At 41.3% G+C, this 24717-nt stretch overlaps 1 protein-coding gene across 5 annotated transcripts in view; it reads right to left on the bottom strand.

The window, feature by feature from the left end:
* Positions 1-11553: 11553 nt before the first annotated feature.
* Positions 11554-24717, bottom strand: part of PDE4D (phosphodiesterase 4D) — a 613857-nt gene continuing 600693 nt past the window's right edge. For all 5 annotated transcript variants that reach the window (XM_075078147.1, XM_075078148.1, XM_075078149.1 and 2 more), the window contains 7 exons: positions 23937-24035; positions 23682-23846; positions 21829-21928; positions 17991-18145; positions 17348-17470; positions 16678-16860; positions 11554-16083 (listed from right to left, as the gene is read on the bottom strand). In XM_075078147.1, the coding sequence (XP_074934248.1) occupies positions 15673-16083; positions 16678-16860; positions 17348-17470; positions 17991-18145; positions 21829-21928; positions 23682-23846; positions 23937-24035 (1236 nt within the window). In that variant the 3' untranslated portion in view covers positions 11554-15672. The remainder of the gene's footprint in view (positions 16084-16677; positions 16861-17347; positions 17471-17990; positions 18146-21828; positions 21929-23681; positions 23847-23936; positions 24036-24717) is intronic.

Here is a 24717-nt window from a genome sequence, read left to right as displayed (position 1 = left end):
TCGGTGGCAGTGTCATCGGTGATGCTGGGCTTTGCGTTGCAATGGTTGAGTCAAGGGCAATGTTCCCTGTGGGGGACTGTGCTGTGGGAGAGGTATCTCCCCGAGGGGTACAGCAGGCAGGTCAGGGATCCCACACACTCAATATCTGCTTCATCCAGAGTCACCAGAGGGAACCTTGCACCTTCTGGTACTTGAACTGAGCTTGCTTATGCTCTGATGGGAGAATGGGGCCAAAATCCTTTTGCATAAATACTGCAAGAGTTTATTTCTAATGCAGCATCAAAGCATCAATCAACATTTATGGCTGAAAATACTCGCTCTTGAATGATGTTGAATGATGTTTACCAGGAAGGAATGTCTGAGGAGGATGTTTCTGGGAAACTCAGTGCCACAAGGAAAATGTTTGCCTGTTATGTATCTATTTACCTATAGCACTCGCTATAGATATCCATTCCAAACAACATAATATGGAAGAGGTGAGTTGCTCTGTCCTAGCAACAGCAAAAACATCCTTTGCAGTGCTTAACGAAGGAAGCGGAAGGTGCGAGAGTATAAGGTGATGACATACAAAGTACAAAGAAAGAAACCTTGTGGCCAGGGAAATTGACAGCGATTGAATGCCCCAGCCAACACGGAAAACCCCAACATGTGCAGCAAAATTGTGGGAGTATGGGAAGTAACTCAGAGGAAAGGTGTGAGAAGTGATAATGAAATGTGACAAATGTGATGAACTGCAGTTAAAATGTAGTTGACCAGTGGCTTAGTTTGGCAGAGCTGTGAGAGAAGCGAGTTTGCAAGGGGGGGCAGGCTGATGGTCTCCAACCCCTCCAGCTCTGCAACCTCTTCCAACCCCTTCCCTCGTCCCAGAGGCTGAGTGCTGCTTGGGGGAAGGGATTTTGTTGCAGCCTAGCTACCGAAAGGGGACCTGATATTTAATCCCTTTCTCAGTGCCCAACAGGAAAAGGAGTAAAGATTGGAGGTGACATGTTTGGGGGTGAGGGTGTGGAAGCTAGCAAAATTAATATGCTGCTAACACAGCCACAATGACAGCCCTTCATACTTTGCCCAAAGGTTAGGCTTGGTGGTACAAAAGAAGTACTCTGTTGTTTAAAGTGCTGTGGCTAATGTGCATTATTTGAGCTGAAGAGGGTTGGAGTAAGAGCTTTGGGCAGCAATGCTGGCAGTGAGTGCCAGGAGAGGGGTGGTAGAGCGGTGTCAGTGCCTTTACCACAACTGTTGCAGCAAGCTCCAAACTTGCACAGGGTCTCCATTGACATCCAAGAAAATTATTGACCGTGGCAGACGAACATATGATTAACTATCTTTCATCTTTTGACTCATTTGGTACTTTTTAAGATGGCCCTATCAAAACTTACTGCCAATGACTTTGCCATGAACGAAAACCAGACATAAACATCGGAAAGTCTGCTTTATCCTCTTAGTTTAAATTGAAAAAAAAAAAAGAAAGAAAGAGAAATATGAGGCAGTATTTACCACTCACTCTGCACAGCCAGACTCTGCAAGCCTCTGTGACTCCCTGGCCAGCTCGCTCCTTCGCAGCAGAGCAGGAGGGGTGATACCAGCCACGGCAGTGCATAGTCACCCACCATAGCTTGTATGGCTTACAGAGGTGCGTTTAGCCAAAGCCTGAAGGCCTCTCATTGAAGCTGTCAATCAATATTCATATGTTTCTTCCTGTTGACACTTTTTTTCAAGGAAGGTCCTTTCTTATAGGCAGCCCAACCAGATGTTCACTCCTGGTAAGTGCTTGAATCGCTCCAGGTAGCCTGGCTAGCCTGGGCACTAATGAGCTGTGCGGTGCAGCTGTTTTCTGCTTAGTGCAACTACTCCGCAAGAGAAACATGTTGACCCACACACCCACACAGAGCTTCCCCTTCTCAACAAGTAAAAAAGGGAAGTATATATATACATATATATGCTTTTCACACCAAGCCTAGATTATTTCTTATGTCTTTCACTGATAGAAACATAATAAGCTTTCCTAAGGTTCTAGTTTCAAAAGCTTACTAGGAAATAGTGAGAGTACTGTTAAAGCTTTTTGGAAAGCCTTAACTCACAGACATGTACAACTGTCCTGGTTTCAGCTGGGATAGAGTTAAATTTCTTCGTGGTAGCTTGTATGGGGCTATGTTTTGGGTTTTTTGCTGGAAACAGTGGTGATAATGTGGAGATGTTTTGGCTGTTGCTAAGTAGCGCTTACACTGGTCAAGGACTTTTTCAACTCCCCAGGCTCTGCCGGGTGCACAAGAAGGCGGGAGGGGACACAGCCAGGACAGCTGACCCAAACTGGCCAAAGGGATATTCCATACCATATGATGTCATGCTCAGTATATAAAGCTGGGGGAAGAAGAAGGAAGGGGGGGATGTTTGGAGTGATGGCATTTGTCCTCCCAAGTAACCGTTGCGCGTGATGGAGCCCTGCTTCCCTGGAGATGGCTGAACACCTGCCTGCCCGTGGGAAGCAGTGAAGGAATTCCTTGTTTTGCTTTGCTTCCACGCGCAGCTTTTGCTTTACCTGTTAAACTATCTTTATCTCAACCCATGAGTTGCCTCACTTTTACTCTTCTGATTCTCTCCCCCGTCCCACCAGGGGGGACTAAGCGAGCGACTGTGTGGTGCTTGGTTGCTGAATGGGGCTAAACCACGACAACAACAAACTCCATGCTGAACTAAAGCTTGTTAGCTGATGTCAAACACCAACCCACCAGCTTGATATGGACAATTGCTCAGAGTAAGCAGACTTTAACTTCCCTCTGTGTTGGAAGAAGTTGCTACTTCATCTTGGTGAGAAGAGATAATAAAATACATTGTAGGTGGAGTAAAACAGGATCCCAATCTGCCATGCACACAGTTAAGCTGTTCACTGCTGCTGTTTGTCAGGGACTGATTTACTCTACACAAGCTGTCCTGTAGACATTCCTCAAAGGATTTTTTCCATGCACATCCCAGGACCATGAGAGCAGGAGGTCTCTCCCTTGCCTTGTGAGCAAGTTGTGGCCCTTCTCTCTCAACACCTGCTGGATGCAGAGCTTTACCCCTACCCTAAGGGTGCTCCCAGCATCTCTCCATCAACCATCACCCTCTGTGCTCAGATGCCCACTCCTGAAAAAGTTCAGGCTTTTTTAGCTGTTAATAAGGGATCATCAGAGGCCCTGTGCTTACCTCTCCTCTAACAAGCGTGGTTACGTTGCTGTGTGAGCCTTGCTGCATATATCATCTTTTCTATTGTGTGCTTGTTTCCTCCTCCTGGGGAACCTTCATTTCACCTTGGGTGGTAGGCTCACCTTTTCTCACCTATCACTGTCAGCTACAGCAAAAGGCACAGATTTTTTTTACTTCTCTTACACACCCAGCTGTCCTTTCCAGATCTTTGGCATAAGAGCAGCTGTGCAGATCTGCAGACGTGCTCTCCCATTTGGCTGTGACAGAAGACAATGTGGCCGAGCCCCGCTTCCCCATATTAATTATTAATGAAGCTGAACACAAGAGAAGTTCAGCTGAAGCAGCACAAAGGAGAAAGGAGTGATTCATACCCACTCTCGCTAATGCTTTCAGAGTAATTCACTGCATTTCCAGTGACCCATAATTAAATCCCCCTTCCCTTCCCTTTTTTTAAATCAGGGGCAAAACTCTCCCGTTAGAGGAAATTTTGATTTATGAGAGGCAGAGTGGCCTGTATATGATACCGTCAGGCCACATACAGACCAGCCCCACAGCGACACCTGAAATGCAATATGGAGTTTTGGGTATGAAATTTGTTTCAAAGGGGTTTTTTTCACCTATGATCTATTTTTCACAATAATGGGCTTCTCTATACTGGAATGAATTGTAGAGATTACTGTGTGCCCAAAGCAGCATTTCCCACCTGCCATGAACACACAAAATACCGTCACAGCAGCTGGTGATCGGCCAAGCCATTCCTCTGTGGCGCTGCACCAGCAGCATGGCAGCAGGTTGTGCAGCCCAGGATTGCAGTGCAGCCAGCAGCACCCTGGCAGCGAGGGTGCCCACGGGTTCATGACCTGTCCCCAGAAAGCGGTGGGTACTCACTGCCTGCTACTGGGTAGCAACTGGGAGGGGAAGGAGAGGCACTGAGATTTTATCTCTGTTTTTGAATCCATACAGCAGATGAAAGATTGGGTACCACCATGAAGATAGCTTTTGGTAAAAGGAGTCAAACCTTAGCATCTGTTCCCCAGGAAAAAAGTCACCATTAGTGCTTCCAGCGAGGGCTGTGACTACAAGGAGGGCTGCAAGACTCTGCAGAGAGGCAGTAGAAAATTACCCAAACGTATCTAAAATAAACCTCCAGGCTTTTAAAGTTGGTTGTGGGTAAGCAAGAGTACAGGTAGCCCAAAACCTCACCCTGCTCACCATGCCACACCCCACTCATCCCTGCACAGCATTACCAGTTGTGATTTTCATCGCTCACCAAGCACAAAGCCCTGAGGATTTCGCCAGCGTATCAACCTGCCAAAGAAACATTCTGCATCGCTGCCCACCCTTCCTCACACCTGGACACCTGGCAGCTTGTGCAAACAGCCCATCTGGAACAGATGAGCACTGCCGCTGCAGTTGTCCCACCGGGAAACAGTGCAGGGGCCTCACCACTGGCTGGCAGAGCACCGGGACTGGCAAACCCAGTAAAGCAAAAGGCCTGAGGCTTGAGGCCACCTGAGTCAGACGTGAGGGCTGAGTGGGATCTGCAACAACATATTTTAAAAGGACATCCTATTAGTCTCTCTGGACAGCTGTGGGCCAAGAAGAAGTGCCAGCAGGTATTAATATTTATGCAAGTGGGGATTGCAGTGAATTTTGGTGGGGAAAAAAGGGACAATGTTACCAAATACTTCTAATAAATCATAAGTTTGTGAGTTGCTTTGCCTACCTGCAGGGGAAAAAAAAAACAAACCGTGACCAGTTCAGTTACAAGTCATGCTGCTGAAGGCTTTTGCAGCTTGGGGAGTCTAACGGATAAATCGTTTGGAAACTAATGGTGTTCATTAATAGTAATTACTGACTGTGAAGGAGGGCTCTAGGAGCCAGCCTGGGTCTCATGGCTCCCACCACACAGCTCCCATAGCCCTTCTGAGGCCAATGCCTGGCACCACATATGCTCTGGACTTGCTGTGCTGTTGAGCGGTGTAGGTCAGAGGCTGTAGTTCACCGCAAACAGCAGAGCACCCCACTCCCATTTTGGGAAGTAGGATTTAAAGACCCTTTAAATTTACAGACCACTCCATCCAATGCTGGCGAGCTCCAAGCGAGGGGGCAGTGAGGGCAGCGGGGGCAGCGATGCTGCAGGGCAACCCTCAATAGACCAGCAGGTTTCCCTCCCACCGCAGCTGCTGCTGGCACCACCTGGGATACATTTGGGGGTGCATTTCAGCCTCAGGCCACTGGCAGTTTTCAGGAGGACCCATCCTTCTGATGACTTCAGAGCAGCTTGCACCAAGGGATATACACTGCGTTTAGGAATGAGCAGCTACTCTAGCTGAGCCCGGGCAAGTCTGCTGCAGCAGTGCTTGAGCAGGAGAAAACTGTGCAGGCCAGAACACCAGTACTTTACAGCCTCAGGTCACAGTGGATTTTTCTGGTTGATATTTGTAGCTCTTTAATCCTTTCCAGAGCAGCAGAGTGTCTGTGGTTGAGGCATTTCTTGAGTAAGGCTTTGTTCCTTGGTTTCCTCCTGTTTCTCCCTCTCTGCCCTCAGTCTCACCTCAGCCCCTCCACAGCTTTTCAGCATGAAGGCCCAGGTGCCTACAACACTGAGGGACTGTGGAGATCAGAGGACACAGCAGGAGATTGTATCTCTGCTAAGTGTGAAAACCCTGGGCCAGATGACAATAATCTTATTTTCATATTTCTTTTCCCTGTTTTTCTCTAAATTTCCTTGAAACATTTCCCCATTCCCTTTCCTCACTTGTGTGTTTCCTTGAGAGTGTCATACTCAACTTCTGGGCAATCCCAAACAGACGATTTTTGATAGGTCTCAATGAGCTCTTATTAGGTAACTGCATCTGAGGCTAGTTTATATGAGTAACTTTCAGTAAAACTGGAGGCATTACAGATATACTCTTCTGAAAAAACACACTAGCTGACACCTGCTGTATCCTAAGCCTGCTCCTTCTACCTACAGACACTAACTTGTTTAATTACATGGAAGTGTACCAGAGGGTGACTTTCACTGCCCAGCACCTCTCCCAACAGTGCTTTGCCCCCTCCCACAGTCACCTGGTGCTGAAGGTTTGGAAGCAGAGCCTCCCAAGGGTGGCATCTGCTGCTCCCTCACCTGGTGCTGAAGGTTTGGAAGCAGAGCCTCCCAAGGGTGGCATCTGCTGCTCCCTTCATATTTGGGATGCACTGGAAACTATCATTCTTCTTTAATGGACAGTACTTGCTAGGGAAATGATGCCTCCAGCAAAGCAGCTCTTTCCTCTGGGGTCCAGGAGACAGCTGCTAATTTTAAGCAGTGGAGTCCCTGTCCACAACACTGCCAGGAAACACAGCCCATGCACCATCACAAGCTCCCTACATGGCTGTCCTCTAAGTTTTGAATGCCTAGCCAAATTTTACCACATTTAAGGGCCTAAATTTCTAATAGTTTCATGAAAATAAACGGCCAGCTGGAGGAGAAGAACCCCATACATGTATCTACCCGTACAAGGGTAGGCTCTGCCAGGACCTTTTGACTTCAGAAAAAACAGCAGAGCAGGAGAAAACCAGCCTTGTAAGCTCTGCGACTCACAGAAATGTGCGTTTGTCTTACAGTGAATGTTCATCTCCCACTCAAAAGAAGCCCCTGGGAGCATGCGAGGTGGGATTCCATCATGCCATGCATCATCCCACAGATTAGCACAGTGCTCTGGCCCACCTCTGGACAAACTGCAAAACTTTCTTCTCCAGCCAGGGAGAGTTTCTTGCAGCACTGACAGCGCAGTGGTCCTTCCTGTGGGGATTTTGGAATGGTGTCACCCAGAGAGTGAGAAACTGAGGCAAGGGGCCAGGTCATCCTCCAGTTGTTGACTGGTGAGTGTCTAAGCACATGAGTGAGGTTTCACAGCTCCTGAATAAGAGATGTAACTGCCATCCTTAGGGATGGGGGAAGAGTGGTGCATGAAGCACAAGCTCCAGGACATTGTGGTGCCATCCAAGTGCAATGTTAGTTGATGTACGTGGAAGGGAAGGAGACACATCTGAAATGGGCACACTCACATCTGTCCACACAGCTTAGTCATTCTGCAAGAGCAGAAAGCACGAGCCTGCGTCCATGAGCTGCACCCATCCCTTCCTACGACAGAGGCATCTTATCCCCTAGCTTGACAAAGCCATGTTTACCGACGCAGTGAACCAACCCTGTCAAACTCAGCTACCTGGTGATGGGAGAAGACAATCCAAACAATTGTTTGGGTAAGAGAAAGAAGCAGGCCAGCCTGGTCTTTTTGGATGCCCTGACCCGCTGGCAGCCTGGCTGATGGGGGGTCTGCTCATTAAAAAAATGAGGGGTGGCACATGTGCAGTTACACCCAGCTGTATCAGTTCAGCTGAGGAAAACAGGGCCAATGCTGTGCTGCTAACACAGTGTGACACACCACTGCTGCCATGAACAGCACAATGCCATATTCCAAGTGCTGCAGCCCCATCTCCCTTCCCCACGTGGCTCACAAGCCCAGGACTCCACACTGGCATTAGATGGAACATGACTGCCAGCACCCCTAAATCCAGAGGTGTCCTTTCCCTCCTACAAGTGCATGGGGAAAGAGCCGAACAATTCAGAAGGTTAAGTGAGAATTTCAGCTGAGACTGGAAGCTGTTATTATAAATAGAGACAGAAAGCTTTCTGCCTGCCAAAAAAATACTTTGGTATTTTGCAATAGCCCTAGGGCTTTATGTTTTGAAAATTCTGCAATAGAAAAAACCCATCCAAAGAGCACTTCCCTCTCCTTCTGTCCCTGCCCCACTCCCCATCATTCGCACAAGGGACCAGCCCATTCTCAGGCAAAGCTAAACCAAACTGAACTGCACATATAATTAAATAATTTTAAGGGTAGGACCTGTGGCACTAAGCACTAAGTGTGTATAGCTCCCAGCACACACAGCACGTTGCTCACTTGTTACAGTGACGTTTCCCCAAGTTCTGGGCCCCAGAGAGGTCCCCAGGCAAGCACAAAGAGTGAAGGAAACCAGCTGATGCAGCTGCTTGTCCTGTAGCATGAACATGTCAGCTTCCAGTGATCTGGCTCCCTTGCTGGCAGCTGGCTTTGCCTGCTAGACAAAAAGATGGGATGAGAGGCTATCACATTTCTGTCCTCACATGATCAAGCGTATCTTAACCTTCTCTTGGGTAACATAAATAGTTCATACTCCTTGAATCCCACTAGACAGCAAGATTCCAGGTTGTTAACTTATTTTTCCATTGCATTTTTTTTCCTCCCCAAACTGCATCTCCAGGCATCAGTACCAAACCTGAACACTGATTCCAATAACATCCTTAGCAATACTAAAGATTGTTTAAATAGGCTTCCCTTTACTGCTTCTCAAGCTTTTTTATTAGCCCTTTACAGGCATAGCTTTGTAAGGGACATTGTTCTGCAGCTACTGTCGGCACAAAATCATCGCACACATGCTGTATCAGTGATTCGTTGCTAGCCTCTCACCTGATAAATGTGTCCCACATTCTTCATCCCCACCTGCATGCAGTTATTAGAGACATACTACCTCAGCTTATGGGAGGGAATGAGAGGGAGAGAATGTGAGAGAGCAAGCAAAATTCCTTTGAAGCAGGGCTAAGGCTGCTTCTTCATTTGCTGCAAGCTTTTCTTCGTAGTATGCACAATAAATAAACACATACAATTTTAAAACTCCACGGAGTGCTTCTGTTCTCTTTCCACATCATGGAAAATATCCTAAAATGAAGAACTGCTCTATGTGGGTCTCTGTAAGAAACCGAGGTGCTGGCAGAGGTCCACAGCCAGACGGATTATAAAGGCAGCTCTACATCAGCTGGTGCTGCTCTTTTCATCAGAGGGGCACTGCACAGCATCTCTGCATACAAGTGATCCCTTGTATCAAGTAGGCTTTGTATCAGGCTTTGACCAGCACCACAGTTTAGGATGTGTCCCCCTGGCTGTGGTCAGGACAGCCAATGTAAGCCCCTAGCCACCATCTGCGATGGGCCATGCACAGCTCTTAGTTTGGTCAATGCTGCGGTCAGTCAAGGTTTTGAAAACTTTCGCTAATAAGAGACTTGGAGTATTAGTTTTCTGAAGAGTTTCAGCTATCAGAAGGTATGGAAGCTTTTAAGCCACCTTTAACTGTTTCTGTGTAGCCCCAGTAATGATGGCTCACATGCATCTGCCATAGGCCAAGTCCTATATATGTATAACAGGCTTGCCAACTGTACATTGATTACTACATGCTACATAACCTGTATTTTCTTTTCCAGCCTTCTTCAGATAAACAATGGTCTCTGCAGCATATTAGAAATGCTGATAGCGTAGGCACCTGAACTCCATGGATGCTGGAGGAGGACAGGGTAAAAGCTAGTGCGAGTGAGAAGTTCAATGTTTGGAGGTAACCATGCAATGCGACTGCTGAGTTTCTGATCTGCGCTTGCGTCTGCGCAGCTCATCAGCACTAGACAGTTAATGCTATCTGGGTCCACACGTCCTGTATCTTCACCCTCTCACTAAGGGCTGTTTACCCAGGTATGATGCCATCATCATCCTCCTACCCCCATGCTAAGGGCTTGTTTAGTAGAGTTAGTAATCACACATTTTCAGTCTTTAAAGCTGTGCTAAAGTCTGCCTTGTATCAAACAATTTTTTATTTTCCAAGAGTCCATCATAAATACATATGTAGCTCTTACTACCACAATAACTCCAAGGACCTAAAAATATTTGCTTTGTGAGAAGAAAAAAACCCACAGCTTTGTACCTGGGGAACTGAAACAGAATCAAAATCAAACTCAGTTCTAATGTCCCTACCCAAGCCATGGGATTGCCTCTGATATTATTTTAGTTGGAGGATATTTCTCACTGCCCAGGTTTTGCCCTCAATTTGTCACTCTGATTTCTGTTTGGACCTCCTGTCCCCCTTTATTACTTTTGCATATTTCTCAAGCAGTTTGACAGGAGGAAACTGGAGATTTTCTTTACCCTGCAGGCTGAACTAAATTGAAGTAACTAAAGGCTTTAACAACATCTTTGAACTCTTTTGTTGTTTTACTTTTTTTCCTGGAAAAACTAAGCAAAATTATTCACAGCTGGTAGAGAAATTGGGCTCGTCATCCCAGTAAACATTATGTGCGCTAGCAGCTGTGACTTGTTTTCACTGCAGCACAGAGATCAAACAACGCTCCAGCTATTCAGACTATTTGTCTCATTAGGAAACAGAGGAGTCAGTTGTTCAAAAATACATTCAATTCCTATAGCAGCAGCTGGCTGCAGTGAAACAGGGAATCCATTTTGGTTTTGCTCTGACACTTGCGTATTCTGATGCAGTGTTGCCAAGCACAGAGACTGCCTGACAAAGTGCTGTCAGAGGATATAGGAAGCAGTGAGCTAATCCTGGCAGCTTGAGGCTCACCATGGGCACAGCTGTGGAACCTGAGTTCCTCACAAGAATTTGGGATTCCTGCTTCCCTTCAAAATAGCCTTGATGTATGCAAACCATTCTCCCATTAGGGCCACTGGGAGTGTGCAAGGATGAGCCTGCCCAGAACAACAGCCACCATGTGGTTTATCCACCCCGCTATGCTCAGTGCAGCATCCTTCATCTTCCCAGCACAGCTTTTACCAGCCTCTTCTGACACCAAGATGTGATTAAAAAGGAGGCCTAAGGATCAGTACTCCTTGCAAACTAACCCCAAACCCAAGTAGTATTGGAGACTTAAGGAAAAAAAAAAAAAAAATCGACATAGAATTTTTTTGTATTCAATCAAAACCTATTTTCAGTTAAGCAAACAACCAACCCCCGAAACAACAAAACCCTCACTCTTATCAAGGAGAGGTCCATGAAAGCCACTTCAGGAACTGCACCTGCATTAAGACCACATTTCTTCTTCAAGTCAAGAGCTGTCGTTTATGCTTTTCATTTTAAAATACTATTTCTTTTTATGATCCACTTAGGGCCGAGATTGTCTTGTCAATATTTTACTGTGGTACTCTTTTTAATTTTCCTTTGTGGTATCCAGCATATTGCTCCTCTAGGCAATCTGTAGTCTTCTGGTTTCTTTAAAGCTGAAGTTTTATTCTCTCAGAATAGGCTGCTTTTGCCACTGAAGCCAATGGTAAAACCTCCTGAAAACTGAGATTGAACACCTTTGCATATTAGACTTCTTTATGAAACACCACATTTGATTGACTTTTCTGATTTGCCCCCACATTTATTTGTTATTATCTATGCAAAACAGTATGACGACAAAAATACAGTAGTCAAATTATTCTGGAAATATTCTTTTTCTTAAGCTGTCATGATTATGGGATGTATGTAAAAAAATTAAGCTTGCAAAAGAAGATCAAATACAGTAACTAGGCAGAATCAACCCATGCTTTTATTTCCATTGCATATAAAATTTCATATGAAGGTATTGATGTACAGTACTATCCCATAGGCTGTAAGAGAGGCTAAGAAACCAGTGAAAGAATAGTCATGTGCAATGTTCACACAAGTTGCCACTCTTAGGACATCCCCAAAGGAAAATTCAAATTAAAGCAATAAAAAAAGATTGTTCAGGATTTCTGTTGTTATAGTGTCCCTTTTATATCATTTAAAACAAAAGCAATCGATTTACTTTGGGCCAGGGCTGCTAAAATCTACAGTTCGTGTCAAAAAGGAGGCTCTGTTTTTCCTTGAAAAAGAATCTCTCCTTTCACAAAGAAGTCACATGCTACAAGGGCTGGGCATAGCTGGAATGGAGGAGGGGTATCTACCTCGCTCTGGCAAATTCGCTGATATCAGCAGTAAGTAGTCTAGAGAAACGTGACAAGTCAAACAGCAAGAGTTGCTCAGTCCAACCTGCAAACCTAATACTAGTGTTATTAAAAGATTTAAAGGTTTACCACTCCCCTGTAGATCTAGTGCGTTACTTGTACAAAGCCTTAGACACATCAATATAAAATAAAACTTCGGCTGCTTATAACACTAATATTGGTGTTGGAAAGCATTTCCAAGATTAAAAGCTGTATTTTCTCCTACTTCATGGATTCTGTTTATACAGTGATAGTTTGTACTACTAAAAAAAACAATGATTGTAGAAGTGTATGATTTATACCCTTTTAATTCAAATTATTCAATCTCCCAATATGCACTAAAATCAAATGCTTATTAGATATGCTTTCCAAAGCTGTTTCAGTGCAATTCAGTACTGAAATACAGCATCAGGATTAGGTTTTTTTAATGAGCAAAAAATGGCTGCAATAATCCCTGATGATAGCCGGTAAAAAGATAATCAGAGACACAATACGATTATATTGCCAGAAGACTGGAAAAGCTTGAACTTCCAGTAGGGTCATGAATGGAAGCTCATTACAGTATCATGCATATTAGCTCGTACGAGTAACCCCATCAATTAGCAACTAAAAATATGGTAGAAATGCCCAGCCCTAGCCCCACAGCTACCTTACTTTCAAATGCAGCAAAACAAGAAAATATTGTTTAAAGTTAAGGCACAGCCCTGGGACCAAAGACCTGCAGCTTTTTTTATTGATATATCTTTACGTATTTTATACTCTTCTTGAATCTTCCATAAACAAGCTCTAAGGTGACATAGAATATATTACAGGAGAAAAAAAAAGTACAAGGAATATGTATACACAATAATCATTCTCTCACCAAGAGTTTCCAAATATAGCAACACCACCCTGACAAGGATGATGTTATAGTAAGAACTGATAATTTACAATTAACATTACAGTATGTACATTACAATAAATACATGGTTGTAAACAGAGACAAACAAGACTGTATTACAGGTAAGGTCATTTGGTGAGAAAAATGCATGGCACAAATAAAATAAATAATGCATTTGAAAAGAACTGTCAAAGCTTTCCGTAAAATCCATTTCATTCAAGTTTTTTAAACTTCTGAATGCTATTTGTTCTGTCTGTATTCTTTCATTATCTTTTTTAATAACGACACAAAACAATTTAATAGCTCAAATACAGCATTACTGAGTACAGTAACTTGCAAGCTAAACTGTACTGTTATAAGCAAGGTGAATTATCTTTTTCCCCACTCAATACCTACTCACTGTATTTTCTTACAGCAAAAATATTTAGAACACATAAAGCCACTTGCAAATTGTATTGTTTTAAAGCAGTGTGCAATGCTAAACACACTTTGGCAAAAGAAGAAAAAAAGATTGTACAGTGCATTGTATCCCCAGCTCTAAGAAATTATATTATTTTCTACTATTTGATTGTCCACGTGTATGGGTGTAGGTCTCACAATATGCTGTTATTCTTTTCATTTACCTTCCATTAGTGCAGATACAAAACCTTTTCAGGTCCCTATTGGTTTATTTTGGAACTTATATTGCTTTTCCATTATTAAGGCTCCAGGCACTCTTGGGGACTGAAAGGATTTTTAGATGAATCAGGTTCAGGATGAATAATAAAAAGAGTCAAAAACTGAAAAAACCCCCATGAGTTGTCTTCATTCTCTTTCCTCCTTCAGCACCTTCTGTGCTAGGGCCCTGTGAGGGCTAAAGGTGGACAAAACTACAACCTGGATATAGAAGGATGTAAAATGCATTTAAAAGCTGAACTATTAGCCAATCATTTTTAAACAGTTTTTATTCTAGGTCTCAGATATGTAAAAGATCCACCTTTGTTCATGTCTGCAAATTACCTCAAAATGAATCCAAAGGGGAAATAATGGTTGTTGCTGTCTTCTTTTGTTAAGAAATCATCTTGGTATTGCCATTTTACCAGAATTTTACCGAGTGGGAATCTGCTAGCTTCCCTAGGCAACAATTTCCCAACTTCTATGCTCAAAACCACAAATTTTAATGAAGAGTAAAGTGGAGGAAATAAAATTTCTTCTTCTTTCATGTCACCAAATGGCAGGACTGGATAATGATAAATACAAACTCCTACCTCCCTTTAACTTTCCAAGTTACAGAAGCTTTCAGTACCAAACTGAAAATTAGTATCCCCTTAGCACAAGCTGGATAAAGGATGAAAAGATCCAAGACTGAAATAATGTGGAGTAAACTACAACTCTCATGATGCATTTCATTTACATGAAAACATAAAAAGGCTCTTGCAACAAAGACATGAAAAAAACAATGCTAATCATTATTTTTATGTTGTACACATCTCAGATTAGCAAATGGTTTAACTAGATAGCTGACACAGATAAGTTATTAACAAGTCAAAATTGGAAATATTACACTAATGCTTTTTTCGCCAGAACAAATATTCCACATATTGTATTTGTCTGTTTTGATTTAGCAGTCTATAACTCCCAGCCAAAAAATGGTCTGGAAATCATGTTTCAGAGGGATTATTTTTATTAGTATAGCAGAAGAGCTGCTTTTGTATTAAGATGACCTTTATTATGGGCTCTAGTCCTGCAAATCCGTATCTTAGTGGTTGCAGTGAAACCAACTGGGACCTTACTTCTTGTAGTAAGACAGAATTGGCAGGATCAGGCCACTATGAAGGCAAAAGCACAACACAAGTTCCTCTAATAAGTCTGGGAAAATTGTGATAAAAAAAAAAATCAAACAAAAAAGCTATCATACTGAAAGATTTTTATGTAACATGAAGGATATTAATGGAACTCACTAATATATAACATAGGCTCTTACAGCTCAATATTAACATGAGATTCTAAGGTGCAAAAAAGAGAAGGAAAGGAAAAAAAACCTAGAAGTATTATCCAGTGTAGCACAGATTTGTACTGAAAACTTGCAATTACTCTTTGGAAAAAAAATATAACCAGTGGCAGATGAAGTCTGAAAGTGTTTTTCTTTAAATATAATACCTCAGTACATTTAATAATAAAAGTAAGCTCTACAAAAGATCTCTCTTTTACATATTATACAAAATGCAGAGGCTAGTGCAACCCACTGGGTTACACTTTTTTCAGTCACATATCAGGAAGACTTGAAATTAGAAAATTATGCAATTTCCACAGCTCATCTTCCTATTGGTAACAGAATTGTGTTGTGTCCCATCATTTATGTGCATTTGTTTTCCAGTAGGAATCTCAGTTTGTTTTCTATTTCCTCCCACGATGAACATTATCCAATGCCTTGCTTGTGAAATACAATGAATTCAAAAACTATCAAAGCATACCAGAATTTGGTTGGCAGGTGGTACTCCTCTGAAAATACTTGCTTTATTTAATCAAATCTGCCAAATGGAGAGCTTATTAAAATGTAGTTTATGGGTGTTCTCCCCCTCCTTTCTGATGCCGTGAAGGTGAAAATTCTGGTTACAATATTCCTGAGTGCCAAACTGAGTCATCAAGGTCAGTTTTGATCAACAAACGTCCTCGCAAGTTGTGACTATGGTTGTAGCATGTGACTTACACTTTGGAAACCATTCCCTAATAAAACCAAACCAAAACAAAACAAAAACACAGAGAGAAGAAGAGGAAAAGAATGGGAGAGAGCAAGAGAGAAAGACTGCATCTCCATTGTTACGTGTCACGAGAATGGTCTTCTACCACACAAGGTTCTGTCTGGTTCTCCTCCTCTTCTACTTCTTCCCCTACTTGCTCATCAAGAGGAATTTCAGTGGATTCTGAATCCTGGGTGCAAAGAGTCTTGGAGTCACTGCAGCTGGTGTCTTCTTCAACCTGACTTCCACTGTCCTTTTCAGTGTCTGACTCACCATCTTCCTCCAGTGTTAGTTCAAACTGGAATTTTTCGGTTTGGCCCTGCCTACCCTCCTCCTGGTCATCAGGTGCAGGAGAGGGACTTTGAGGGATTGTGCTCTGGTACCATTCTCGATTGTCCTCCAGTGTATCCAAGATATCCTGGGCATCTGGGTGAACAAGATCTGCCCACGTCTCCCACAGAGGATGAACAATGTAGTCTATAAAACCCACCTGTTTCAAATAACAGAAAATCATGATGTGCTCTTATTCACAAAGAAATAAACAACTATGCCTATAAGTCACATAAAGTATGAGAAATATAGTGCCAGTAAGAAACATTAGATGCACTACCTTTAAAGGTGGCCGAAACCAAACCATGCTGTTTTATGTAGTAAATTGAGTCTTTTACTTTCCAAAAGTCTGATTCAGGATACTGATAAGGACTTGGAAAGGATTTGTTTTCAAATGAACTGTTCATTCCAAACAACTTCTCTGCATCTAATGAGCCAAACAGCTGCTTTATATTTAATTCTGCTTTTGAAGGAAGCCCTAATAAACAGTCGTACAATACTCTCTCTCGATGTGTATGCTTCACTGCAGATCACAACAGTGATGGAATCCCTTCAGGAAACACACTGCCACGCAATACGTTTTCACAGTAAAAATCTCAGCTCCCCTCACTTACTATTCAAGAGCTGAATTAATTAACTAGGAGGAAAAAAGGGAAATACTGCATTCAGGAATTAATCAAGACATGGATATGGACTATCCTTTTCTGTTAAAATGTCATACTGTGTTATTTAACTGCCTACTTAAATCCATTACCTGTGATTTTTCTACAGATGCATTGTGCTTATCACACATAGGACTTATCTCCATTCCCCTCTCTCTTTCCCGATCTCCCTGACGGAAAAATTCTTCCATTATTCTGTCAGTCCATTGGCGGTAGAGATGGAGTGGCTTGGTTGGATTGCTTAGATCTGCACAGTGCACCATATTCTGAAGAACCTAAAATAGATTGAACACCAGTTGTGTTATTACACTGGAGAAAACCAGCTCCTTTTCCATTTATGCTTTTGGTGACTGTGAAACAGAATCTTGAAAATACATACAGTGCAAGATTTATTCTAAACAGCAAAAACTTATGTGATTCACTGTTTTTCACACTTGCAGTAATAGCCATGAACTACTTGCTTCTGCCTGTATAAAGGACAGAAAATCTTTGACAGAAAGACCAATCAGGTGCTGATAATTTTGAAGGGAAGGCAAAAGCTTCGTTTAGTTCAGAAGTACTCTAGTACCTTGTTACTCTCTCAGAGAGTCACTCGGTACGTAACAGAATACGTCACAGGTAGGAAACCTAAGAGCGAGTAGAGGGAAGGTAGTGAGTCATGGTGTGAGAATGGACAGCTGGAGAATGCTGGAGAATGGGCAGGCCAATATTATTAAGAATGTAAGTTAACGGAAGTGACCATTTGCAGGTTAATTTTCTTACCTGAATCCTGTCTGAGTAATTATCAAGAAGTAGGACCCCAGAACTGGTCACTTTTTTGGTTTCAACCATAGTTTTTAAATCAGCCAGTAGATTCATATGCTTAGACATGTCTGTTGCAAGCACCTTGAAAGAAACAAAGCAATAAATTAATATGATGTAAATTATTATACTGAATTTTTTAAAAAATTTTTGAACACATAAACAAACAGTTCTGGGGGGAACCCATACCTCCTGAGTCTGAATACAATATAGAAGTCTAAGTCCTGTATGTCATTACTGTCCAAAATACTAAGTTTTCATTTTGGTTAATTTAAGAATATGACAAAATGATTGTTCAGAATGATCTGATCAGCCTAAATTCATCATCAGTTCAGTGGCAAATATCGAACTGTGATGGTGAAATGCTGTACATGTTTGTACAAAACCAGCCTGAAGCAGGATTGTATATCATCTAAAAAGATATTAGAAGGTTATTGAAACTGGAAAGAACCCACTATTCATGTTGAGTAAGAAACAACAAAACCTCAAACTTTTACTTCATTGGTTATGGGTATAATGACATGTAATTTATCATAACATGCTTCTGTGCTTTATTAGTCCATTTGCTAGCACTATGGAAGAGGGACTCTCAAGCAGAACTCACAATGTCAATGACCATTTTCCTCAGCGATTGCCTCTGTTTTTTGGTCAAATTCTGGAAAATGTCACAATTTTCTTCTTGCAGCAGCTTGAAGCCCACAGCTAAGTGATGATTCTCCAGTACTGATGAGTCATTGTACATCAAGGCGAGTTCAGAATCTGCAATAACAATTGCAAGGCAGAACATTACTAAAGTCTGAGCTTCTAGCAAATCCCATAAGATTTTTCAAATTCATGACATTCATAACAAGATTTACAGATGAACTTTCAGAAACAGAGTTCCTCTAGTTCACACAGTATCAAAAGTTACAGAATTCATGACTGAACATCTGAACAAATCAAGGCAAAGCATGTTCAGCAAAATAAAGTGCTTTGCAGTGAAGCATGTTCTAACTTGCAGTGGCAAGTTAGAAAAACACAAGGAAGGTATTTTTCAGAATACATTTTCATATCTGCATGAGATCACACTGAAAATATTAAATGCATAAAAACACACCTAAACTAAAACACACTCCAATGTTTCCTCATGCCTCCCTCCCATCACATCTACTACAATTTTGTTGTTTAAGTCAAGCTGCAGCTATCCAGCACTCGCAGTAGGAACACACGGCTGAGGCTTTGCTGCAAGTCAGGCAGAGAGCACACATCTTGGTTTTCAAACCATGTCCTTCTGCAGTTAGCTAAGGAACTCAGATGCCTAGCCAACTAGTCCACAACAATTAGAAAATTTGAGAGGAGGCTGGTAACAGTTATGCTTCTGGTCTTTCTCTTGGGAGGTCATGTGGCTTGAAAATGCAAGCAGTGCCCTTGCTTACTGCCTTATACTTAAGCATGGTCTGCACCTGGTGCCATAATGCTGCCATCTCCAAAAGAAGTATTCTTAACTCGGTCCCTCCATCTGGCTGTGAGAATAACATACACCTTCCTAGCAACACCTGTGCTAAAGCACACACGCAAAGTCTGTATTTGTCTGCTCAGACCTGCTGAACAGCCAGCTCTGCATGGCTTTAGATTCTGCTTGGGTATACCACACAGTCAGCTTGCATATGTTTTAAGACACAGCTTGCAAATGAATCGGTCATAAAAAAAAAAAGCAAATAATTTTTATGCAATCACACTTGTCATGTGTGCTATTAACTTTATTTATTACAACTGTTCTACCCTAAAACTAACCATACATCAGTCTATCCTACTACTTGTCCTCTTCATCTGCTTTTACAGCAGCTTTGTTTTAAAATCCCTCTGGCTCAATGGGGTGCCTATAAAAGCTCCACTCTTCAGATTTCATTAGTCTCATTATCTATTCTCCTGCTGTCTTCCTCTGCTGTCTTGAATACATCGATCTTTTGAATCAGGAAACCCCTCCTCTACCTTTTCTTGTCCCAATGGCAGAAAAAACGTAATAGCAAAAGGAAAAACAAAGTTTGTCAAATATTGCTCTTTCATCTTTCACACAACATTTACAAAGCTTGCCTATTTGTTATTTTCCTTACAAAGAAGACAGGCACTATTTTATTTTCCTTTCAAACAGCCTTCTGATGAGCCCCAACTGCAAAACACCCAACATTGCCAAAACACTGTGGAAGGGCTGAAGCTACAGAGAGAGCTAAAATGTGCTGCACTTTGTAACGGGGGTGGAAATGGAAGGAAGTTCCCCCTTGGTAATCTTTGCAACACATTATAAGCTTCAAGAGTATTTGCCTGGAAGGACAGAGTTACAGTGATCAAATAAGCATCTCCTCTGATGCTAATACAATCCATATTTGTTTGTTCTTTAATAACATCCAAGGGGGGGGGATCAGATTTTTAGACAACTGTGTAAACAGACTTTAAATCCTTAAATAATGAAATAATACTCAGAAATATCACATGTGAGCAATTATACAGAATAAGCTGAAATATGGCAAATGTGTACATACTTTAAGTAATTGTAACGCTTTTGAAAAATGTATTCTTATACTTCTTAGTGAAATGTTAATACATTGTAAGTTACACTGGAAAATAAAAATAGGTGGAAGCAAATGATCTTCTAGAGGTTAGGAAAATCCAGGATTTCAGACACCTAAATTAGAAGGTTTTTATCTCTGCTGCTGTTGTTACAGTTTCTTCTCTGTACACAGAACAACTCAAAAGAGATAAAAGCCCTTTGTCTCTTTCAGCTTGGCAAGAGCCGTTCCAGTTAGCGATATTACTTGATTGACATGAAAGCCTTCTCTATTAAAAGCTGAATTGAGAAAAACAATACCTTTCCTCTAAGCCACTAAATAAGCAGCATCAGAATCATTCCTAACTTAACTGAATTTCAAGTGTTTGCTGAAAAGTAAAAGCTTTACGTATCACTACTGATTCCTTCAACTAGCCAGTCATCCTGCTTAAACCTGAACAACCCAGTAGTCTCCCTGTAGCACCTCAGAGCCACCAATATATCCTGATATTCAGTTTCTGATTAAACAAACAAATAAAAACTTTACTTATATATGCCCACTCTTAAGAATTTAGGTATTACACACTGTTTTGTGCACAAAGCTGGATTCAGTCCCTTCCTATACCATGCTGCTGAACTGTACTAATTACCAATGAAGCACCAGAAATCTAGACTCAATCCCAATCCTCCTTGCAGGCGAGTCATCAAACCGAGTTTCACTACAGGGCAGACCTCAGCCCATTAAGGCAAATAAAATTAGATGCAGGCTAAACTGGAGTGGAGGTCTTATTTGAGTATACAGCAGCAGTGAGTCAGAAGAGGAGCTCCCTTCTTCAAACTATACTGCTGATTTGGGGTCATACTATTTTAGCACCAGTGCAGTAAATTCACCCAAGTGCAGGAATGACAGTATCTATAAATGTGCCACCAGATGGGTCAAATACACAACCCTAGGTATGTTTCCACTTCTGTAGCTTTTTCATCTTCTGTGCTTGGATTATTCTATTGTATTATTTCAACTGTTGTACTTCTGGGTCAGTTATCATAAAAGAAGTGGTCAGCAAAAGAAATAACATTGTATGATGGAACTTGGACTGACCTACAACATGCTTATTTTACTTACAATAGTAACATACGCCACTGAAATCAAAGCAGGCTACATTGGGGCACCAAGCCATTCAGTAAATGTGTCATGATCACGTTCAACAAAGCTAACGCTGTTTTTCTTCTAGTAGAAGATTAATGAGGGGGGAGGGATTCATGCAATGCTGCAGAGAATAGCCTTGAGTAATGCCGAACAAGTACACTGGGTTTCAAATTTGGAGATGACATTAGGGTCTCATTTTATTAGGGTTTTCTCCTCCACACATGGAGTGTCAGCAAGAGACTCACAAAAAAAAAAAAAGGTTTGACATAGCCTGCAGGGACAGGCTGATGAGAAAATTCAGTCCAAGAGGCAGCAGCTAGGGTGACACAGAGATGGGACTGGCAGTCTGTTTGCTAAAAAGAAGCTTGATTTCTGAATTTCGTACAAATGTATGACTATTCTTGATCATATCATATATGCTTCCAATATAAGCCCATAAAATGTTGTCTTCCTTTTTTGTTTGTTTGTTTTTATTTAATTCTTCTTCATTTTTCTCGACAACTTTATTTATTTAATGTAAACCAACTAATTTCTAGGAAACCACATCCAATACCTTGAAACAGTGCCAGCGTTATAGAAGGTACTATGTATATTATTTCTAAAGTTACAAGAAATGCAAAACTTAAAATACAGTTTAAAATACAAACACCTATCTATTTACTGAGAAAAGGTAAAGATAGAAGTAAACAGGGAATGAACTGTGCATTTTTCAGTTGCTATGTGCAGATCTTGCAGAAAATTTTTGAGAAAGCCACAGAACATCAAACTTACTTGTGTTGATAAGAAACTGGTTTGAAACCCCAGGGTGATCTACATCATGTATTGCACTGGCAAAAATTGCTGCAAGAATTTCCAAATCAGTGAACACTGCCTAGAAAATCATGAAACAGAAATTACAATCATGAATGAATCAATGAAAGTGTTTTCAATAAAAATGACTCTACTCCGAATCTAGGTCTGAGCAAGGAAAACACATTCAAAATGTATCAGGGATCTCAAGAGATTTTACACATAGATCTCAAGATTTTACACCTAGGCTATCACAGTCTTTTGTCAAATTGTCAATTATGTAGAGTTTCATAAATATTTCAAGTGTGGCCAAAGTAAAATGATTCTTACTTCACACTGACAGCATCACTAAATTCCGTAACAACTGATGTTTTTTCAGCTTCAGCCTGTAAATAAATCCACTTCTATTACATCATTAAGTACAGATTAGATAAGTACAGTTTTCTAACCTATAGCACAAACTGAAGTTAAAAATTTCAGCCTAACTCCTACTTATTGTTGTATACTTGAAAGACACACATCTCCTAAATGATACTATAGGAAACAGTGACAGACTACAAGGCATCTTACTTAACATTTACTGATTTTTCTTCCATATGATATTATTAGGAAGATAGGGAGAGAGGACTGCAGTGGACCTGGCACGTCACCAAGTCCTGTCGCCACAAGCACCCACATTATTTAATTGCCTTCCTAAGTGATCAAGAACAGCTCAGAAGTGCATAGGTCAGCAGTGGCACCGGCCAGACATTGCTATTTTACTGGCTAAAGCTCTGCTGGGAACAAGGCCATGAAGAACAGTTGATCTGGAAAAAAATTCAAAAAATGCTACTGACAACCAGTTCAGTTGTTTGGTGAAGCCAGTGGTGATGTAAGAACACACTCTGCTCTTCGTTCTTGAGGAAAAAAAAAAAAAAACTTTCTCAGAAGAATTCCCAAGTCTTTGTCAATGAAGACCGGCCAACAGTCTTAAGGTTCACTTATAAGCCTCTTGTTAAGAAGAAGGTAAAGCAGAAGCATACAGTAACACGAAAGATGGTCATTACGAAAAAGAGTCAAAATGGCGGCGAATCCTTTTGAACTACAAAAATTGCAACTGCTTGCTTTATCTGCCTTTTTCCAAGAATTTACTGCAATATATCAACGTCCGCTACGCTAAGATCGGAATTGCGCTTTAAAAAAGGGAAACTAATCTCAATATTTCTTCCACTTCTACTTCAGAGATTTAAGCATTTTCAACAACAAAATTCTTTAGAAAAGAACAAAACGTTTTTTTTTTCCAAACAGTTTTGAAATATTTATAAAAAAAATTAGCTATTCCAGTGAAAAGTTAGTACATGTTCCACTCTGCCTGAGAAAAAAAAAAAAAAGTAGCCTTTCAGGACCAGAATGAATATACAAAAGGAAAAAAAAAACAACAAAAAATAAATGGCCCTATTGAAGGAATCCCATTTTATAACTATCTTTCCTACGCAATTCCACTCACTGTAGTTAGTGAGAATCCCACGTGACAAACAATGACAGAACAGGATGTAGTATTAATAATGGGATGGTGGAAACAAGTTATGCATTGTGTTACAATGAGAAAGGTTACGACTGTATAAATCTGCAAGTATAAAACCATGATTTAAAAGATGTGACATCTGCCCGATATGTACATGTAAATAAGGTTTGATCCTCACAAAATATTTTTAAAAGAGCATAATTCATGAAAGAACTGTTAAGATTTATTTTCAAGTATTGCAGAAATCAAGATCTTGAATATTTAGCTTAGAAGAGTCTTAGTGTGTCCCTTTCTCTCATGCCTGCCTCTTTCCCACCTCAGCACAGTTTACCTCTAATGCTGGGGTTGATAGCAGGACATGGGTTGACTGAACAACATCTGCAGCATGTATGTTATTGTGATATGCCACATCTGCATGGTAATGGTCTTCTAGGGTCATCAAATAAGTTATTAAAGTGTCTACTGGAATCTTAAATGTTTTCAACAAGTCCCGTTCCTAGAAAAGGAAAAGACAAGCAATTAAGATTACAAAGCACAGAAAAAATATCTAAGATAAGCAAAAAGCAGCATGGCTGCTGCTACTTACCTGAAAAATTGTGTGCATGATGACTGTCAAAGGTCTGTTTCCAGATAACTCTGCTACTCTGAAAACCTGAAGGCCCCATTTGTTCACATCTTCCAGTTCCTAGAGCAGGATGAAGCAACAGACACACTCAAACCTAACACACAAATTCCAGCATTTTTTGATTGAAACAGCTACAAACAGCAGACTCATGACGACTCAAACCTTGCCATGGTGAAAGATATAAGCTAAACCCTGGAAGGGGGAAAGCTGCTTCTACTAATCTTGTAATATTTGAATTTGCAGCTACCAACTTTTCAGATTTTAATTCACTCAGCAGGAAAGAGTGTCTCTTAAGTGGATTGTTCCAGAGGCAAAAATGCCACAGTATCTTGAGTAAGCTGAATGGACACACTTTGCTATCTCACTACCCAGTGACAGCAGAGTTCAGCGAGGAGGAAACCTCCAGAGATGCTGCGGTTATGCTGCTGTCTCCCTGGTTCTCAGAAACACTCTTTATTTGAAGAGGGAGATTCCTGAAAACATAAAGATAAGCATATTTCAAAATGCAAAACTCTAAAATTAGATTAATAATCAGTTTATGCCAGTTTTAGATTACTGCCAAGCAGTTAGCTGATGGTACAAAAAATATAGGAAATGTCACTAAAAACAAAACCAGAAATAACGTCTGCAAAATTATATGGCTAAAGACAGGACCTGAAAGGACGCTAATGCTATATACCAGTTGTGTGTTTTCAAAAAACATAGGGCTACTATATATTTTCATTCCTGTGACAATATATAG

This window comes from Phalacrocorax aristotelis, chromosome Z (genome assembly GCF_949628215.1).
Source record: "Phalacrocorax aristotelis chromosome Z, bGulAri2.1, whole genome shotgun sequence".
Classification (NCBI taxonomy): Eukaryota; Metazoa; Chordata; class Aves; order Suliformes; family Phalacrocoracidae; genus Phalacrocorax; species Phalacrocorax aristotelis.
Note: the sequence above shows the minus strand (reverse complement) of the source record. Positions and strands in the feature narration are given on the sequence as shown.